General features: G+C 43.5%; 1 protein-coding gene across 6 annotated transcripts in view; it reads right to left on the bottom strand.

The window, feature by feature from the left end:
- Anks1a (ankyrin repeat and sterile alpha motif domain containing 1A) overlaps window positions 1–1,969 on the bottom strand; it is a 131,255-nt gene extending 129,286 nt beyond the window's left edge. For 5 of the 6 annotated variants that reach the window (XM_010605325.1, XM_033766395.1, XM_033766398.1 and 2 more), the window contains exon 1: window positions 599–775. In XM_010605325.1, coding sequence (XP_010603627.1) covers window positions 599–759 — 161 coding nt within the window. In that variant the 5' untranslated portion in view covers window positions 760–775. Of the gene's footprint in view, window positions 1–598; window positions 776–1,621 lie in introns of those variants that run through there. The other variant, XM_033766399.1, reaches the window with a different exon arrangement.
- Window positions 1,970–16,046: the final 14,077 nt, after the last annotated feature.

The raw sequence follows: 16,046 nt of genomic DNA, 5'->3' as shown, positions 1-16,046 counted from the left end.
TTTTGGTACTGGGAATCGAACTCGGGCAGGCACCAGAACCACTGAGCTAAATCCCCAGCCCTGACAAATTTTTATATCAGCTGCTAAAAACTATTTTAACACGGGCTGGGGTGGGGATTTAGCTCAGCAGTTCAGTGGCCTGCCTGCCTTGCAAGCACAAGGACCCGAGTTCAATCCCCGGTACCAAAAAAAAAAACAAAACAAAACAAAAAAACTATTTTAACTTACTAAGTTTTACAAAATAACACAACAAGCCCAAGTGTAATAATTAAACAAGAAAACCTACAAGTCTGCTTAATAACAACAAACACCTGTCTTCACAGGCACACACGTGGGGATACTGAACACTATTATGGGTAACCCCTGCATCTTTTTTGCCAAGTCGCACAAGTGCATGCAGTGTCTTGATACTGAAAACTGTTCCTAAAACTCACGTGATAGGGTTGAAAGTTCACACTCCCACAGGGCTGACTTACTAGCTGTCCAGGATGCTTTTGGCCTGCAGGCACCAGGCTGAACAAGCCTGGACTAGAGACCATCTAAATCTAAGGAAGCCAGGACCCAAGCCCATGACAACCTGGGACCCAGCCCACCTCACCTGACTCCCAGAAAACCTCCATCCACTCCTGTGGGCAGCTTTTCACTCTGCCAGGTAAGTAGGTCTTCCCCACCTTGGCGCCCAGCAGCTCCCCTGGCTCCTCCACAGCACTGTGTCAGGGCCCAGGCCCAGCCCCTCACCCAGGAGGAGGGGCTCCACATCCCCCCAGGCCATTGCCATCCCCTCCTCCTCCTCCTCCAAACTCCTTCAGCATTATTTATATCCTTGGCTACATGGCTGAGCGCCAAAAAGGAGGCCAGACCTTCTCTGTATAAATATTAATCTTTGCAGCTTTACTGAAACTTCACATCATCTTACATGGCAAGTTCTATTAGTACAGATGGGAGAGCTAAAACAAAGAAACTAGAAAGCTGTCTGTATGTTCCAGGTATGGTGGTGCACGCTTGTAATCACAACTACTCAGAAGGCTGAGGCAGGAGAATCACAAGTTAAGGGCTAGCCTAGACAACTTCATAAGACTCTGACTCAAAATTTTAAAATGGCTGAGGCATGCAGCTCAGTGACCGAGTGCTTGCCCAGCATATGAGAGGCCCTGGCTTCACTCCCTAGTACCTCCACAAAACAAGAAAGAAAGTTGTTCTCATCTCCCAATGGCACTAAGTGACAAAGGCAAGAACTTGAATCCAGAGCCACCCAAAAAAAGATCTTCACTTACGTGCTTTTTACTTTGAAATAATTTTCAGCTTACAGACGAGTTGCAAGGAAGCATAGAGAGGCCCCATATCCCTCTCACCAAGCTTGGCTTGTTAGAATGGTAATCAAACTGCAAAACAAGCCAATTAGAAACACTAAGATTAAACACACATACATAGACACACACACACACACACACATACACACAAAACAACAAATTAGTTTCACAGATTACAAGGGAAACCTCCAGTCAAAGGAAATCCGGGTTTAGCTTCGCCTGTCTCATTTCATCAGTAGAGCCAACATTATCCAAACTTGCACATGCACTGCTCTCAGGAAACGTATTTTTAAAGGATCGTGAAACCGTACTTCAAAATATCTGCCAGTTGAATGAGACACAGTTAAGTTCCCAGGCAGCCACTATCGTCTGTTCTCTCTGTAAATGACCCGTACAGTTGTCAGAAGAGCACATCCTGGAGAGCAATGACTGGAAACGATGGCACGAAAGGTGATAATGGGTCTAACAGACTGTGATGAGCGAGGAAAGGCATTAAAAGAAAAGACAACTTTGTCAATTTACTAGTCGACAAGACTAGTAAAAAAAATACTCATCATGATACCTTATATACTCTTTAAAAAAAGAAAACAACTGCTTCAAATGAAGCCCTAAGTCCTGGATCATTTACTTAAAAAGCTTTTGAAAATCTGCTCTGAGCCTAACGATGGCCGGCTGGTGAGTGACTTGCAAGAAAACTATTCTCCAGCCGTGCCTTAAACCTACAATTATGGAGATAGCAACAGATTAAAAAGTAACAAATCTCATTTCTCTGCCAATTCCTACATTGAGGGATTTTCACCGGTAGGTAATAAGTAATAAGCAATTCTCCCACTGCTCAGCATACAGGACCCAGAGGCACCTCTGACTGACTCAGCTAAGATAGTTCTTATGCTCCCAGCCCAGGGCCTCGCCAATGGGAAGCGCGGACCTGAGCCGCCCTCACCCTGGCTGCCCCCTCAGTGAAACTGCACTAATGCCTGGCTGCTGACCCAGCATCTCAGAAGGCAACTGTTTCCAGCCCATCATCCCGACTTCAAGCGACTAGCAACGATCATTTGACCTGGCCAGAAAAAACTCTGAAAACCACTTCATGGACAAACTAATATTTATTTCGGAGTGCAAAATCTGGCTGTAAACCACTCATGAGTACAGAGAGAAGCTTACTGAAGAAAAAAGGAAAGAGTTGGAGATTTGGTTGAGTGCTTCAGCTGCCTGCCTCACAAGCTCAAGATCCTGAGTTCAATTTGCAGTACCAAAAAGAAAAAAGGGGAAGTAGAGTTGGAAGCAATAGTTGGAAATAAGCACAAATATACAGGACTCCAGTCTTTGTTGAGATTCGCTCACTTCTCTTTTTTTGTTGTTTTTAAGTTTTGCGTTGTAGCCCACGCCGGCCTCAAACTTACAAATGATCTTTCTGCCTCAGCCTCCCGAATGCTAGGACTACAGGCATGCCGTCACCACGCCCAGCTCTGAGTGCAAGTCCTGTGTCCAAATCTTTATCAATTTCAACTGAGTGGAGGAGGTCTGGATTGTTAATAGGTAAAATTCATGAAAATTTAAACCTGCTTTTGAGGAAGATGAGAATTTCCTAGAAAAGTCTGGAAAAAAAGCAATGTGGGAGGTTTTTTTCCATCTGTAAGCTGCAGGGCATTTTCCTACATCCTCTAAACCAGGATGTGTACTATTTGGCTTGTGTTTAAAGACATTCCCCTCATCTAACTTCCCTCCATGCTAGGGAAATTGCCAATAATTCAAAACAGACTCACCTTACTCCACATATCAAAGGGTTCCAGGGACGTGCGCGGCATTCTTGGGTAAAAGGAAGGCTTCCTGGTAAGAGCAAGGGCTCCAGAGCCAGCCAGCATGGGTTCAAAACCGAGCTCTACCCTGGCCAGCTCAACACCCTGGCAAGTGACTGGCGTTCTGTGCCTCAGTTTCCCCCCTGGTGAATGGCTTATCCCACAGGGGCCTCCCAAAGGGTTGTGAGCAGGGCCAAGTGAGCATCTGTAAAGTGCTCAGACCAGGGTATGCCACAAAGTAACTTCTAGGAAAGCAGCTATTGAGGTCCATCTTTAATGAATGTTTTTGGTGAAATTTTCCCCCATGTAGTAAATGATAGCTTAAATCACATCCAAGAGGGTCTGACTTCTCCCAAGGGATCAAACATGATGTCCATCTTTCCAGGTGGCAGTCTGCAGGTCACAAAGACTCCTGGCTCTACATTTTCCCGCACGGCCCTGTACTGGTCACTTCCACCTCTTCGAACCTTACGTGGGATAATAACCACTCAGCAGGCGAGCTGTGACGGCCCTAAGAAATACAGGGTGAAGTTCTGGGCAGACACAGAGCAAAGTCCTAAGTGCCCTCGAGGTAGACTGCCCTGTCCACCATCCCACTGCACGGGCACACACCCACTGCCACGCGGTCAGCCTGAGAGGGAATGAGCTGAAACAGGGCACAGGTTACACCCTGACCGCAGGGCCACCCGAAGCCGGACGTGATGAGGACAGGAGTCATCGCGCACACCAGGGACTGGGTCAGAAGTGGCGTGAGTGTGCTACGCAGAGTCCTGAACAAAGAGAGCCAGCACTGAGCTCCGTGCCAGGCCAAGCAAAGAGTTAAAGATCTAAAAAAATACCGAGAAAGCTGAAGACTCTTCCAGTGACTCTGGTACACAGCCCCGAATTTGACTGTACTGTCATCTTTTCTGGCCATCAGATTATTTGTCAGTCAGCTGTCTTTTAAAAGGAAAACTAACTTGAGAAATTGAATATGTTTAAAGGAAACTGAAAAGAAAATCACAATGAATGCTTACTTGGGTAGAAGAAAGACAAAGTCAACAGACCGGTTCACTTGGACAAACAGGGCTGGGGTACAGGCAAACACCCCTCTGAGCAGGATCTCTGTTTGGTTCAAGAAGCACCTCCAAAAAACTGGTCTGTGTTTGCTAAACACCTGACACCTCAAGTAACAGCACCACTATTTCTACCTCTTCATAGGTAAGAATCATCATCTCCTTTTAAAAAAAGAAATCTAAAAGAGAAATGTTCTTTTAAGAAATTAATATCCTTAGCCAAGTATGGTAGTGTACACTGCAATTCCAAAACACTGGAAGGCTGAGACAGGAGAATCACAAGTTTGAACCCAAGGTGGGCAACTCGGCAACCCAGTGAAACCTTGTCTCAAAATAAAATTAGAAAAAAATAAAATAAAATGGCCAGGGGTGTAGCTCAGGGCAAAGGCCTTGAATTCAATTCCCATGTTGCAAAATTTTTAACTTTTTCTACAAGTGGAAGGAACATAATTAGGAATATGAACTAACATTGTAAATTCACAAGAGGACAGTAATACAAATTTACCTGCTTAACCCTAGAAAGGACTAGCGCTGACTAATGCCTTCCAAGAATAAAAGTCATGCAGCCGCCCAGTGTCAGGAAATGCTCCAGAGGGATGACAGGATGCAGCATTGGGGAAAGGCACCCAGAACTGCTCCTGAGGGCACAGTGACAGGCCTCACTGCTCTCTGAAGATCACACAGGGTCAGGCCTGCCCAGGAGAGCTGTGATGGGTGTCCCTGCAACACAGCCTGGACGCCATCCCGGGGCACAGCCACAGCCTCCGTCTTATGAGAACTGAGCGTCTAAAATCCCCATGATAAAAGTTAGAACAGCAACAGACAGCTGTTTTCTCTCCTGCTTGAAGCATACTGCCCCACGCGTCTGTATTATTAATAGCCTTCTTCTGAACATTCTGCCTTTAAAAAAGAACACACAGGCCTACGTTTGCCATTAAAAATCCTGTGCTTGCGCAGCGGCAACTTTCTGAATAGAAGCAGCACTGAGCAGCATAGATCGATGCACCTCCAAGAGGCAGGGCCGGGGACGAGGGGGCCTCGGAAATTACGAGTCCTCCAGTTCAACTCACATATGTGATTTTCACAATGGCTGGATGCTCAAATTACATCTACTGCCCCACTGAATATACAAAATGTTAAAAGCATGAGTGGATACAAAAACTTATCTACAAGGATAAGTGTGGTTGAAAACAATGGAGTATTTCACAGTGGTAAGCAGAGAACGTCTGCAGCACGAAGCAACAACAAATGTCTGCGTGGTGAGATGTGTTGGCCATTCTGATCTGGCCGTGGCACCCTACATACTTGTGCGTGTGCCCACTGTCACGCGGAACTGGGAGCACACGTGCACACATGGAATCTCCACACTCCAAGCCTGAGGCAGGAGGGCAAGATCAAGCCCAGACACAACCTGCACTGTAGCAACCTAACAAGACCCGATCTCAAAATCAAAAGTTTTATGGGCCCGGGATTTAGCTCAGTGGTTCCGCCATCTGCCTCGCAAGCACAAGGAGGGCTGGGGATATAGCTAAGTGCAAAGCCCTGGATTAAACTCCTAGTGCCACTAAAATAATATATACATGCATATCACTGTACTACATAAATATATATAATTAATGTGTCAAAAATAAAAATATTAGGGCTGGGGATGTAGCTCAGTGGTTCCGCCACTTTCCTCGCAAGAGCCAGGTCCCGAGTTCGACACCTGGTGCCAAAAATAAATAAACAGAATATAAAATACATTTTTAAAAAACTCATCTACAAGGATGTTCAGTACAGAACTGTTCTAACAGGAGAAAACCAAAGACAAACTCATGTCCCAAAGCAAGGGAGGGATTAAATAAATTACAGTTCATCCACATAACAGATAAATTAGTTATACAAGTTATAGATAAAGTTCACACATACTTAAAACAACAGTAAAGAGGATAGAAAATAAGGAAAGGTTCACATTAAGAGAAAGTATGAGGCAAGTATGTGCAGAACAATTGCATTTGTGGGGTTTTGTTTGTTTAGGTTTACACACACAAAAAAAATGTCTATGCAACATGATGCTGAACAGGGAAAAACTAAAAGCATCTAGGGCAAGGGATTTAGCTCAGTGGTACAGCTGCCTACCTTGCAAGTGGAAGGTCCTAAATTTGATTCCCAGTACCAAAAAATAAAAAAATAAAAGCATCTAAATACAGGAACAAGAGAAGGGTACCCAATGCTACCACTCCTGTTCTATACAGTGCCATTAGGTAAAAGTTAAATAAATGAATGAATGAATGAGATACACCAAGGAAAGGAAGAAATTAAATTATCCTAACTGACACTTGCCTGTAATCCCCAGCACTTGGAAGGTTGAGGCAGGAGGATCTCCACTAATTCAAGGTAAGCCTAGGCTACATAGTGAGTTCAGGGCCACCCGGAACTACAAAGGGAGACCTTGCCTCAAAAAAACAAAACAAACAAACAAACAAAAAAAACACCCTTACTGGCAGACAATGTGACCCTATATGTAAAAGATCCTGAAGATTTCATCAAATAATTCTTAGAACTGATAAGCAAATTCAGGAAAGTAACAGAAGACTACATTAATAAATCAACAGCTTTCCTCTACACCAATCATGAACTAGCTGAGAAATGAGGAAAATAGTTTCATTCAGTCACTCTGAAGAAAAAAAAAAACTGTGGAAATAAAAGAATTCTACAGTGCAAATTATAGAACTCTGAAGAAAGTGAGAAGATACTAAATAAAAGAAAGATCCCCGTGCTTATGGATCAGCCAAATTAATGTTGTTAAAATGGCCCTATTACTGAAAGTGGTCTACAATTCAATGTAATCTCCATCAAAATTTCAATCATAGACCAGGCATTTAGCTTAGTGGTTCCAAGTTTGATCCCCAGCATCCCCTCCAAAAAAATTCAATCACATTCTTCACAGAACTAGAAAACATAAAAGGCCCACAATAGCCACAGCAATCCTAAGCAAAAAAACTCATAGTACCAGATTTCAAATTACGTTACAAAACCACAGGAACAAAACCAGCATGGTATTAGCACAAAAACAGACACATGGACCAAAAGAATAGAATAGAGGACACAGAAAAACACCCATGCAATAAAGCCTTCTGATTCTTGACAAAGGAGCCAAAAATGTACCCTGAAGAAAGACAGCCTCTTTAACAGATGGAGCTGGGAACACCAATATCCATGTGTAGAAGACTGAACCTAAGTCCCTATCTCTGACCGCATATAAAAATCAATTAAAATGGATCAAAGAACTATGTTTAACACCTGAAACTTTGAACTACTAAAAGAAAACATATAGGAAACACTTAAACCATAGGCACAGGCAAAGACTTCCTGACAATGACTCCGACAGCACAGGAAATAATAGCAAGAATCAACAAGTGGGACTATAGCAAGTTAAAATTTTTCTGCCCAGCAAAGGAAACAACCAGCTGGGGTGAAGAAATAGCCTACAAAGTGCAAGAAAATCTTTGTCTACTATTCTTCTGACAGAGAACATCTAGAACATATAAAGAACTCGAAAAACATCAAAAAATTAAATAGTCCAATCAATCGACAAAAAAATTGAATACACACATCCCAAAAGAAGTACAAATGACCAGTAAGTATATGAAAAAACTGTTCAATATCTGCAGCCATTAGGAAAACACAATCAAAACTGCACTGAGGGCCGGGGATTTGGCTCAAGGGTTCCACTACCTGCCTCACAAGTACAAGGTCCCGCATTCAATCCCACGTACAAAAAACAACAAAAAACCTACACTGAGATTCCATCTCACCCCAGTCAGAATGGCTATCATCAAGAATATGAATAACACTGGGAATAAAATAAGAATCTATGAAGTTCACTGGCAATTTACCCTTAAAATAGGGACATTATCAAGATGAGACTAACTTGATCATGATTCTTTTTGTTGTTGTTGTTGTTGTTGTTGTTGTTTTGGTACTGGGAATCGAACTTGGAACCTTGCACTTGCAAGGCAGGATGCAGAACCACTGAGCTAAATCCCCAGCCCCACATGAGCCATTTTTAAAGCAGAGAGCTTCTCCAGCACAAGGAGACAGGAAGACAGACTGTGAGACAGACCTGACATCTCCCTGGTGTGAGCATGGAGAGGCCATCAGAGAGAGCAGCGGTGTCTCAGGACAATGAGCACCTTTGTGACCACCAGGGAGGCAACCGGGACTTCAGACTCCCACCACACTGACAGAAGGCACACCCACACCTCTAATGCAGTCAGGCCAAGCAAAAACCACAGGCAAGCAGGGGATTCAAATCTGCCCTCTTCTTCTTTGAAGAAGGAGATACCATCACCTATGAAGGTGAGTGGGGATAATCATGCACTGTACATTTCAAAAAGCTCCACGGATTCTGAGATTTCACTCTGAAGAAGAATAGATGTTTGAGGAAATAAAGGCTTCAATGGATGTAAACACTATGCAAGGTGCATGTGTACCAAACATGCCACCCCATTAACATGCACAATTTTTGTTTTAATGTATTAGTTAAAATTTTTTAAAAAAAATTTTTGGTACCAGAATCGAACTCAGGACCTTGTGATTGCAAACCAGGCAATGGAACCACTGAGCTAAATCCCTGGCCCTTAGAATAAATTTTTTTTAAATACACAACACAGCTGATGAGGATTAAGGAGGCTTTTACACTGCTGCTGGGAGTATGAAGTAGTACAGCTACTATGGAAATCTGTATAGAGGTTCCTCAAAAAACTAAAAACAGAACTAATGTATGACCCAGCGGTGCCACTCTTTGGTATACACTCTCAGGAATTACAGGCAGCATACTACAGACACCTGCACACCCACCTTTATTGTAACAAAACTCACAAAGCCAACACATGGAACCAGCCTAGGTGCCCATCAATAGTTGAATGGATCCCTGGTATAAAACAAAAAGCAAAACAAAACAAAAAACCGAGTTGAATGGATAAAGAAAATGTGGCACATAGACATAGTGATGTATTGGGGCCAGGGATTTAGCTCTGTGGCAACATACCTGCCTTGCAAGTGCCGGGTCTTGAGTTCAATCCCCGGTACCAGAAAGAAAACCGAAAAACAAAACATAACCAAAAGAGGAGTATAATGGCACATTATACAGTTTTAAAGAAGAACAAAACTATGTAGGAAAGTGGATGGAATCAGAGATCATCATGTTTAATGAAATAAGCCAGACTCTGAAAGACAGTCTTGCACGTTTTCCCTAACATGTGGAATATTAAAAATAAATAAAAAGTGGCATGAAAATAGAAAAAATAATACTATTAGATGAGAGGAAGGAAACAAGGATGGGGGAAGAGAATGTAAGGGAGGTTAATAGGAATGTCCAGGTTTGAAAATGCCACACTGAAACCCAACATTTTGTAAAATTAATAGCCATAAACAATATAGGTATGTAATACATTTTACATAATATAAATTTATTTTAAATAAATAAAATTGATCAATCGGAGAAAAGACCAAGTATGCACACCAAAATTACAATAATTAATTTCGTTGGGTGGTAGAATTATAAATGATTTTATTTTCTTCTCTGCGTTTTCGTGTCTTACAATTTTCCTACAATAAAGGCAAAGGTCTGTAAGCCCTCACCTAAAATCCCAAAATCATGCCTTAGCAGCAAGCTGTGCAGCTGTAAGGCCTGACCTAAACTGTAGGAAGATGCTTCCTATTTATCCCATTCCAAGGAACGTACTGTTCAGAGCAAAGCCACAATCCCACCAGAGGCTCATCTCATTCTCCTAACAACTCTGAAAATTTATATTTTAAAATATCAAGCCAAGGATTACAGAATTGGATTAATGTGCAATTTATCACCACTACCACTTTTAGGCTTTCAAAAGCAAGATTTTCTCATATGTAAAAGGGTTGGTAGCCTCGGTGATCAACTATAAATTTTAAAAACAGCAACAGCAAAGACAAGCAGCTGACAAAGAGGATCATCACTCGGACCCAGGAGAAGTGGCAGGCGTGGGGCTCTCATCAGGTGACTGGCAGACCAGGCTCCTTGCGTCCTGCGTGTTTCGCGCCACTGGAGGCGGGCACCATCGCCAGCCCGTCCTGCCTATGCAGACACAGAGGCTGACAAGCTTTGTGATTTCCCCAAGACAGAAGACAGAGCGAGGCCTGACTCAGCGCTGCAGCAGGCCACAGGTGGCATCCGCAGGCACGCCCTCCACTTCTGATAGCAAACACAGCACCCATGGGTACCACTGACTGCTTTCAAAGCACAGGCAACTGACTTGTCTTTAAAACTTTTTTGACTTGTAAACTAAACAAACTTGATCTACAAATTACTGAGAAAGGGTAAATATGAAGCCGTACCATATAATTTCTAGTATTACTACCATTAACTCTAACCACACCAAAGATATTTGAAGATGTCCGGATGAATGTAACGAATTACATGATGTAATTTTCTGCACCACAGAAAATCTCCCGGTAATCTTTTGGAAGTCGGTGTGGGAAACATGTTTTGAGGGCTCTCCAAATGAAGAGAGCAGGTTCCTATCCACAGAGGAGCCTGACTTCTCCAAGAACAAACTCTCCACTGTCTACTTTTGGGGTTTCCCTGTCTCCGGACCACGAAACTCAGTAATTTACTTTCCCTACTGAAAACCAGGGCAGAAATAGCCTGCCCTTCCTCTTTGTAAACCAAAATTCACAGCTGTTTGGGGTGAACCAAGCCAAAGAGGGGAAAAGAAACCTTTTGAAGGGATTTTTCTGGCCAAAGATGCCACTTTTAATGTGCCCATAACCTCCCGTGATGATGAACAGGCTGAAGCTGACAGAGTACAAATCCAATTTTTCAGACCACAAGACTGTCCCACTGTTTCCTGCCTCTAATTTGTATAACTAAGGCAGTAAAAACTGAACTTCATTGCAAAATTCAGGAAAAAAGGGGGCCAGCGACTTGTTAAACTTCTGTAAATTATCCTGTACTACAATTAGATGCCCTATTCAACTCAGAGACTGGGCTCTCTCTAGATTTCTGTATATAAAATAACCGCTGCAGAAGTCACTTCCAGGCATGCTGCCTCCTTTTTGTTTTAGACGAGGGAACCACATTCTTCTTTGGAGAAAGTAGTAATGCACAGCAATTACAAAATAATAGGCTGCCAGGCCAACCAAATCATATTTAAAAGTACTTTCAAAAGTTCTTGAAAAACTGTTTTTAATTAAGGTAGTTTAGCAGAAGATTAAGAAAATTTCATCCTGGGGGATAATTGGGATTTGCTTTGCTTTTTCACTTGTGCACTGCTGTACAAAACAAGAAGTGAGATACTCTGTTTCCAGGTCCCCCATTCCACAACCCTTATGTGGTCAGTGCTGTCCACTTCCTTAGGATGTTAAAATCATTTTGCTCAAAATAGACAAGTTCAAAAGAAATCTGGCACAGTAGAAGGGGCAAAAGCAAAAGGGTTGGTGGGAGGAAAAGCTGTCACGCCACTGAAATCGCCACACTACAGAGCCATTCCGGGAGTGGATGAAGGACCACGGTGATGGCATGGTTATGCAAACCACTCTTTTAAAAAAATCTAAATTTCTAAATAAACATTAATAATCTTTTTTTCAAAAACAATTATTTGTCCTATCTTTTATTTGTCCTATCTTCTGATATTTGGGAGAACTTGCTATACTGTCCACAAAATGGGGTTTATTCGGGTCTATTTTGGAATATTCTTTTTTTTTCACACAAGATGACAGCAAAAACAAGCTTGGAGCCCTGTATCTTGCTATGTCTGCACATTTTCAGGTTTCTCCAGCAAGCCTCCTGGCTTCCCCTTTTCTTATTCATTTTTCTTAATACTTGAGAAATTAAGTGTAGAATTTTCTTAAACCATGACACCATCTCCCTCACAATGACAATCCTTGGTTTTGTTTCTCTGGGCTTCTGAACTCCAAGGAAGTCTTTTCACTTTACCTTTATATTCTTACATATCAGTAATTAGCTCGTTAATCAACTTACAATTTTAAGCTGCTGTATGATTGCTTTTATTCTGACATTTTCTTTTCTCAGGTTTTTCGGACTTTCAAGTTGGACTTCACTTGTAACCCAAATCTAACCATATCCTTGGGCAGAAGTTGCTTTCCTGAAAACCAGTAAGTTCACTATTAATCCTAAATTCAGCAAACTCTTCATGACTTGAGAATTTTAATGCCTACTGAAATGCCCAGTGCTAAAATCACTATCAGTGAGAAAGTTGAACACGGTGCCTGTCCCAAGCTCTCCACTCCAGGCTGAAGGCACACATCCATCAGACAGTTAGAAAACCAGTCCATGTTACCCAGGCATAATCCACACAATCTAGGACTGCAATAGGACTAAGCATTTTGGGAAACTATGATTTCTAGTTATTATTTTCATTTTAAGTAACAAAAATATATTTGACCCCAGTACCAAAAAAAATTATATTTGAATCACTTTGGCTGGAAAACCAAACAGTGTATTTTCTATTCTCATTAACAAATTATGGAACGTAATTTAACCTCTGGCAGCTAAAAGTTGTAACAGACATAAATTACAGCACTAGGACAGTACAATGATGCTTGGGGCCTACTCAGGTGTGATGGGCTAAAGCGGCTATGTCGATAACCTGTAAAGACTGCGAGGGTGAACTTAGTTTTTTTGAGGGGGAGTCAGTCTGTCACAGAGACATATAGTCTACCATAACTGCCGTGAGGGAACAGATGGTTCTGATAGAGGATCTACAGTGTGCTAGTCCGAGACACATTTTGCAGGGCACCCAGCAATCACTTGGCCTGGCACAAAGTCAAAGAAGGCAAACATCTGGCTAATGAATGACATTAATATGCCTGCCTGAGCAGGTCCTCCGTTCTTTACTGTTTCTGATCTGCCGTGGCTTGAAAACAGGTCGCCAAGCTTGAAAGAACGTAATCTGAAATGTCTCTGGCACGCTAATTTGCACAGAGCAGGTGCAACATGGCAAAACTTGATGAAATGATGGGCCAGGAATGTAGCTCAGTGGCACCGTGCCTGCCTGGCAAGAGCAAGGTCCTGAGTTCGATCCCTGGGGGGGGGGGGGGGGGTTCAGTGAGATGAAATATGAACAGCTAACAGCAAGCACTGAAAATGTGCCAGGAATTGTGGTAAGTTTGTCAGTCGTTACCTGAGACAATATATATACGGCAGGTAATATTATCCCCATTTCACAGACACAGAACTTGACACCCCACAGTATTTACCTTATAGAAGGCCAAGCAGCTGGTGACTGTGAATTGAACTGGGAATCCAGGCAGCCTGACTGCAGAACAAATGGTCTTAATTTATTATACTACCTGAATAATGTAAACAAGTCAGGCTCACGACAACACGGTGTTTATAACTTCTTTTTAAAAGTGGAATTCTTAGCAGATTTTCTGGTTCTCTGGCATCTTCTCAGACAGGTAAGGATTATTACATGTTAACACAACACTGACAGACCAAAATGCCGCCCTGAAAGCTAGAGGAGCAGTGTATGCACCGGTGCCACACCACGTAGTACAGATGAGGCGTCCCCAAGAAGAAGCTTGGAAGATCTGTGTGCACTAAGGTCATGAGGCAGTGCTGAAGAAGAGCGAAGGCCGAGCAGTGGAAGAGGAAGGGGCATTTTGTCACTAAGGAATCGCGCGCTGCCTCTGTGGAATGGGGGGACCATGCATTCATGAGTGGACAAACACATGTGATTTGAATCATCTGCACCTAAGCAGCTGTAAGCGCTGCAAAGAGCTGGACGCGGCAGGTTGCTGCTAGCATCCAACAGCTAATTCAAAGGCCAGATCTGAAGCTCTGATTCCGCAGCTTTCGTGGCATCACCAGGATCATTGGAAGAGACAGCAGTTGAGAGAATGGGGGACTCACCCCTAGCATTTCCAAACCTGCGGGGTGAGGACATGCTGACCTAGCAATTATTTAAGTGCATGGTCTCATTGGCTCAGAAATCTTTCACCAGGTTTACAGTCAGCTCTAATTAATGACACACCTAATGTAACTAGTACCTGGAGATACTCCCTGCCCCTAGGAGTCGCAGGAATGGGAGGCTGGGAAGTGCTTGGGCATCAGCAGCCTCTGCTACAAACACAGGAGCAAGTCAGCAGAGTGAGCTCTAACTGTGGGCAAGGGAGACACCACCCCGCCCCACTGCGGAGCCTGGGCACACTAGTGGGAGCCCCAAAGGAAAAACACTGCTCAACAGACTCCCTACTCTTGCTGACCTATAGGGCAGCTAAATCCTCAGCAGGAGTCCAACAGCCTCGGAGTGAGAACATCAAGAATAAATTCACCTGTGCTGCAGAGCAGGCTCTATGTGAAAACCTCTCACTTGGGCAGAATAAGTGGGTTAAGGTATCACTGGCGAATCTCCAAAAACTACATCATCTACTCATCAGAGACAGCCACCGCCACACTTGGTGCAGTCTTTCCTTCACCTCTCAAACATCAGAACTGTGAAAAATGCAAAGAACCCGTGTAGGATCCAAAACCCAATTCATGCATTCAACCAATGTACACATACTGAGCACCTGTGAGTCACCAGGCACGAATGTAGACTGGGAACATAAACAGGAAAAAGATTGGCACTCTGATAGACAGGAGGTACCGATACATTCTTAATTTACTCCGCAAGGATCCAAGCAACAAGCTCTCCTGGTGACCCACATGTACCAACCAAGTCTCCCCACTTCTACACCTCTGACCAAGGTGTGCCCACATGGAACATTCCTGCTACATTTCCTCTACCCAGACCTGTATATCCGTCAAGCCTGGTTTAATGCCCTCCTCATGGAGGCCCTGACCTCCATCCCACCCCAAGGCCATGACCGGGGCTCTGAACTACCAACCATCACAGGAGTACCACTGCCAGTTTAGCCAGAAATACTCTCCAACGGACTCTCTCATTCAACACATCCTGAGTGACTCTCTCAAGCCAATGTTGTTCTAGCTAGGAGCTGGAGAAATAGCCGCACACCAGTACTGGGTTTTTGTTCCCTAAAGGAAATTCCTGGGGAGGGCTCTTTTCTTTGTGCTACTTTTAAAAATCGTTCTGTAAAGATCTAAGTTGGTACCCGGTGCTTAATACCTAACGAGCTGTTAGAGCCCTGGGCTTCTTTGGTTCAAGCTCACTCAAATTGAAGTTACATAAACTAACAGGGAACAAAAGCTACCGAAGCCATTTCTAAATGAACTTCCACTTCTTTAAAAACCTCAGAAGAACGAGGAAGGAAAACAGGCTGTGAAAGCGCTGCTGAACCAACACATTTCGCTCGCACTGACAAAGCGCCTCCAATCCTCCTTCCAAGCTACACAAAAGTGATCTCTTCCCTTCAAACAGTGCAGCCCCAGATTCAAGCGTTTATTTTAATAGACCCTGGGAAAGTTTAAAGCGCCTCTCGGTTTCCAAAACACGTCTTTCTAAACCGTAATTTCTTTATGAATAAGCCCCCCATGAACCCTGCGTCTACCACTCAGACGAATGCAGCGATGGTGACTGCGAGACAATTTGAGCTTCTAGCATGAGAGAGGCTCAAAGACAAACTCTTCGAGGGTCATAAATCTACAATTTTAGTATAAACAAAAGCTTAGTCTTGCAGAGCGTGGTGCAAGGTTCCAAGGTCCTAAGAGAAGAAAATCAACAGAATTTCCTCCCGGGCAGCCGCGACACGCTGCAAGGCAAGGGAGTTTCTGCAGGAGGTGAGCGAGATTTTCTCTGTGTATCTGCACTGAAGTGGCTTTTGTCAGAAACCACAGCCGGCACCCCATAGCGGGCGAGGGTGCAGCGAGGCTGTGCCATGCGGCGCGGTGCCACCTGGGCACTCCCACCATTCTCCGCCTCGGCCCGCGCGCAGTCGCC

The sequence above is a fragment of the Fukomys damarensis genome, unplaced genomic scaffold (assembly GCF_012274545.1).
Source record: "Fukomys damarensis isolate Sample0158 unplaced genomic scaffold, DMR_v1.0_HiC HiC_scaffold_20, whole genome shotgun sequence".
In the NCBI taxonomy this organism is placed as follows: Eukaryota; Metazoa; Chordata; class Mammalia; order Rodentia; family Bathyergidae; genus Fukomys; species Fukomys damarensis.
This window is presented reverse-complemented; position numbering and strand designations above follow the sequence as displayed.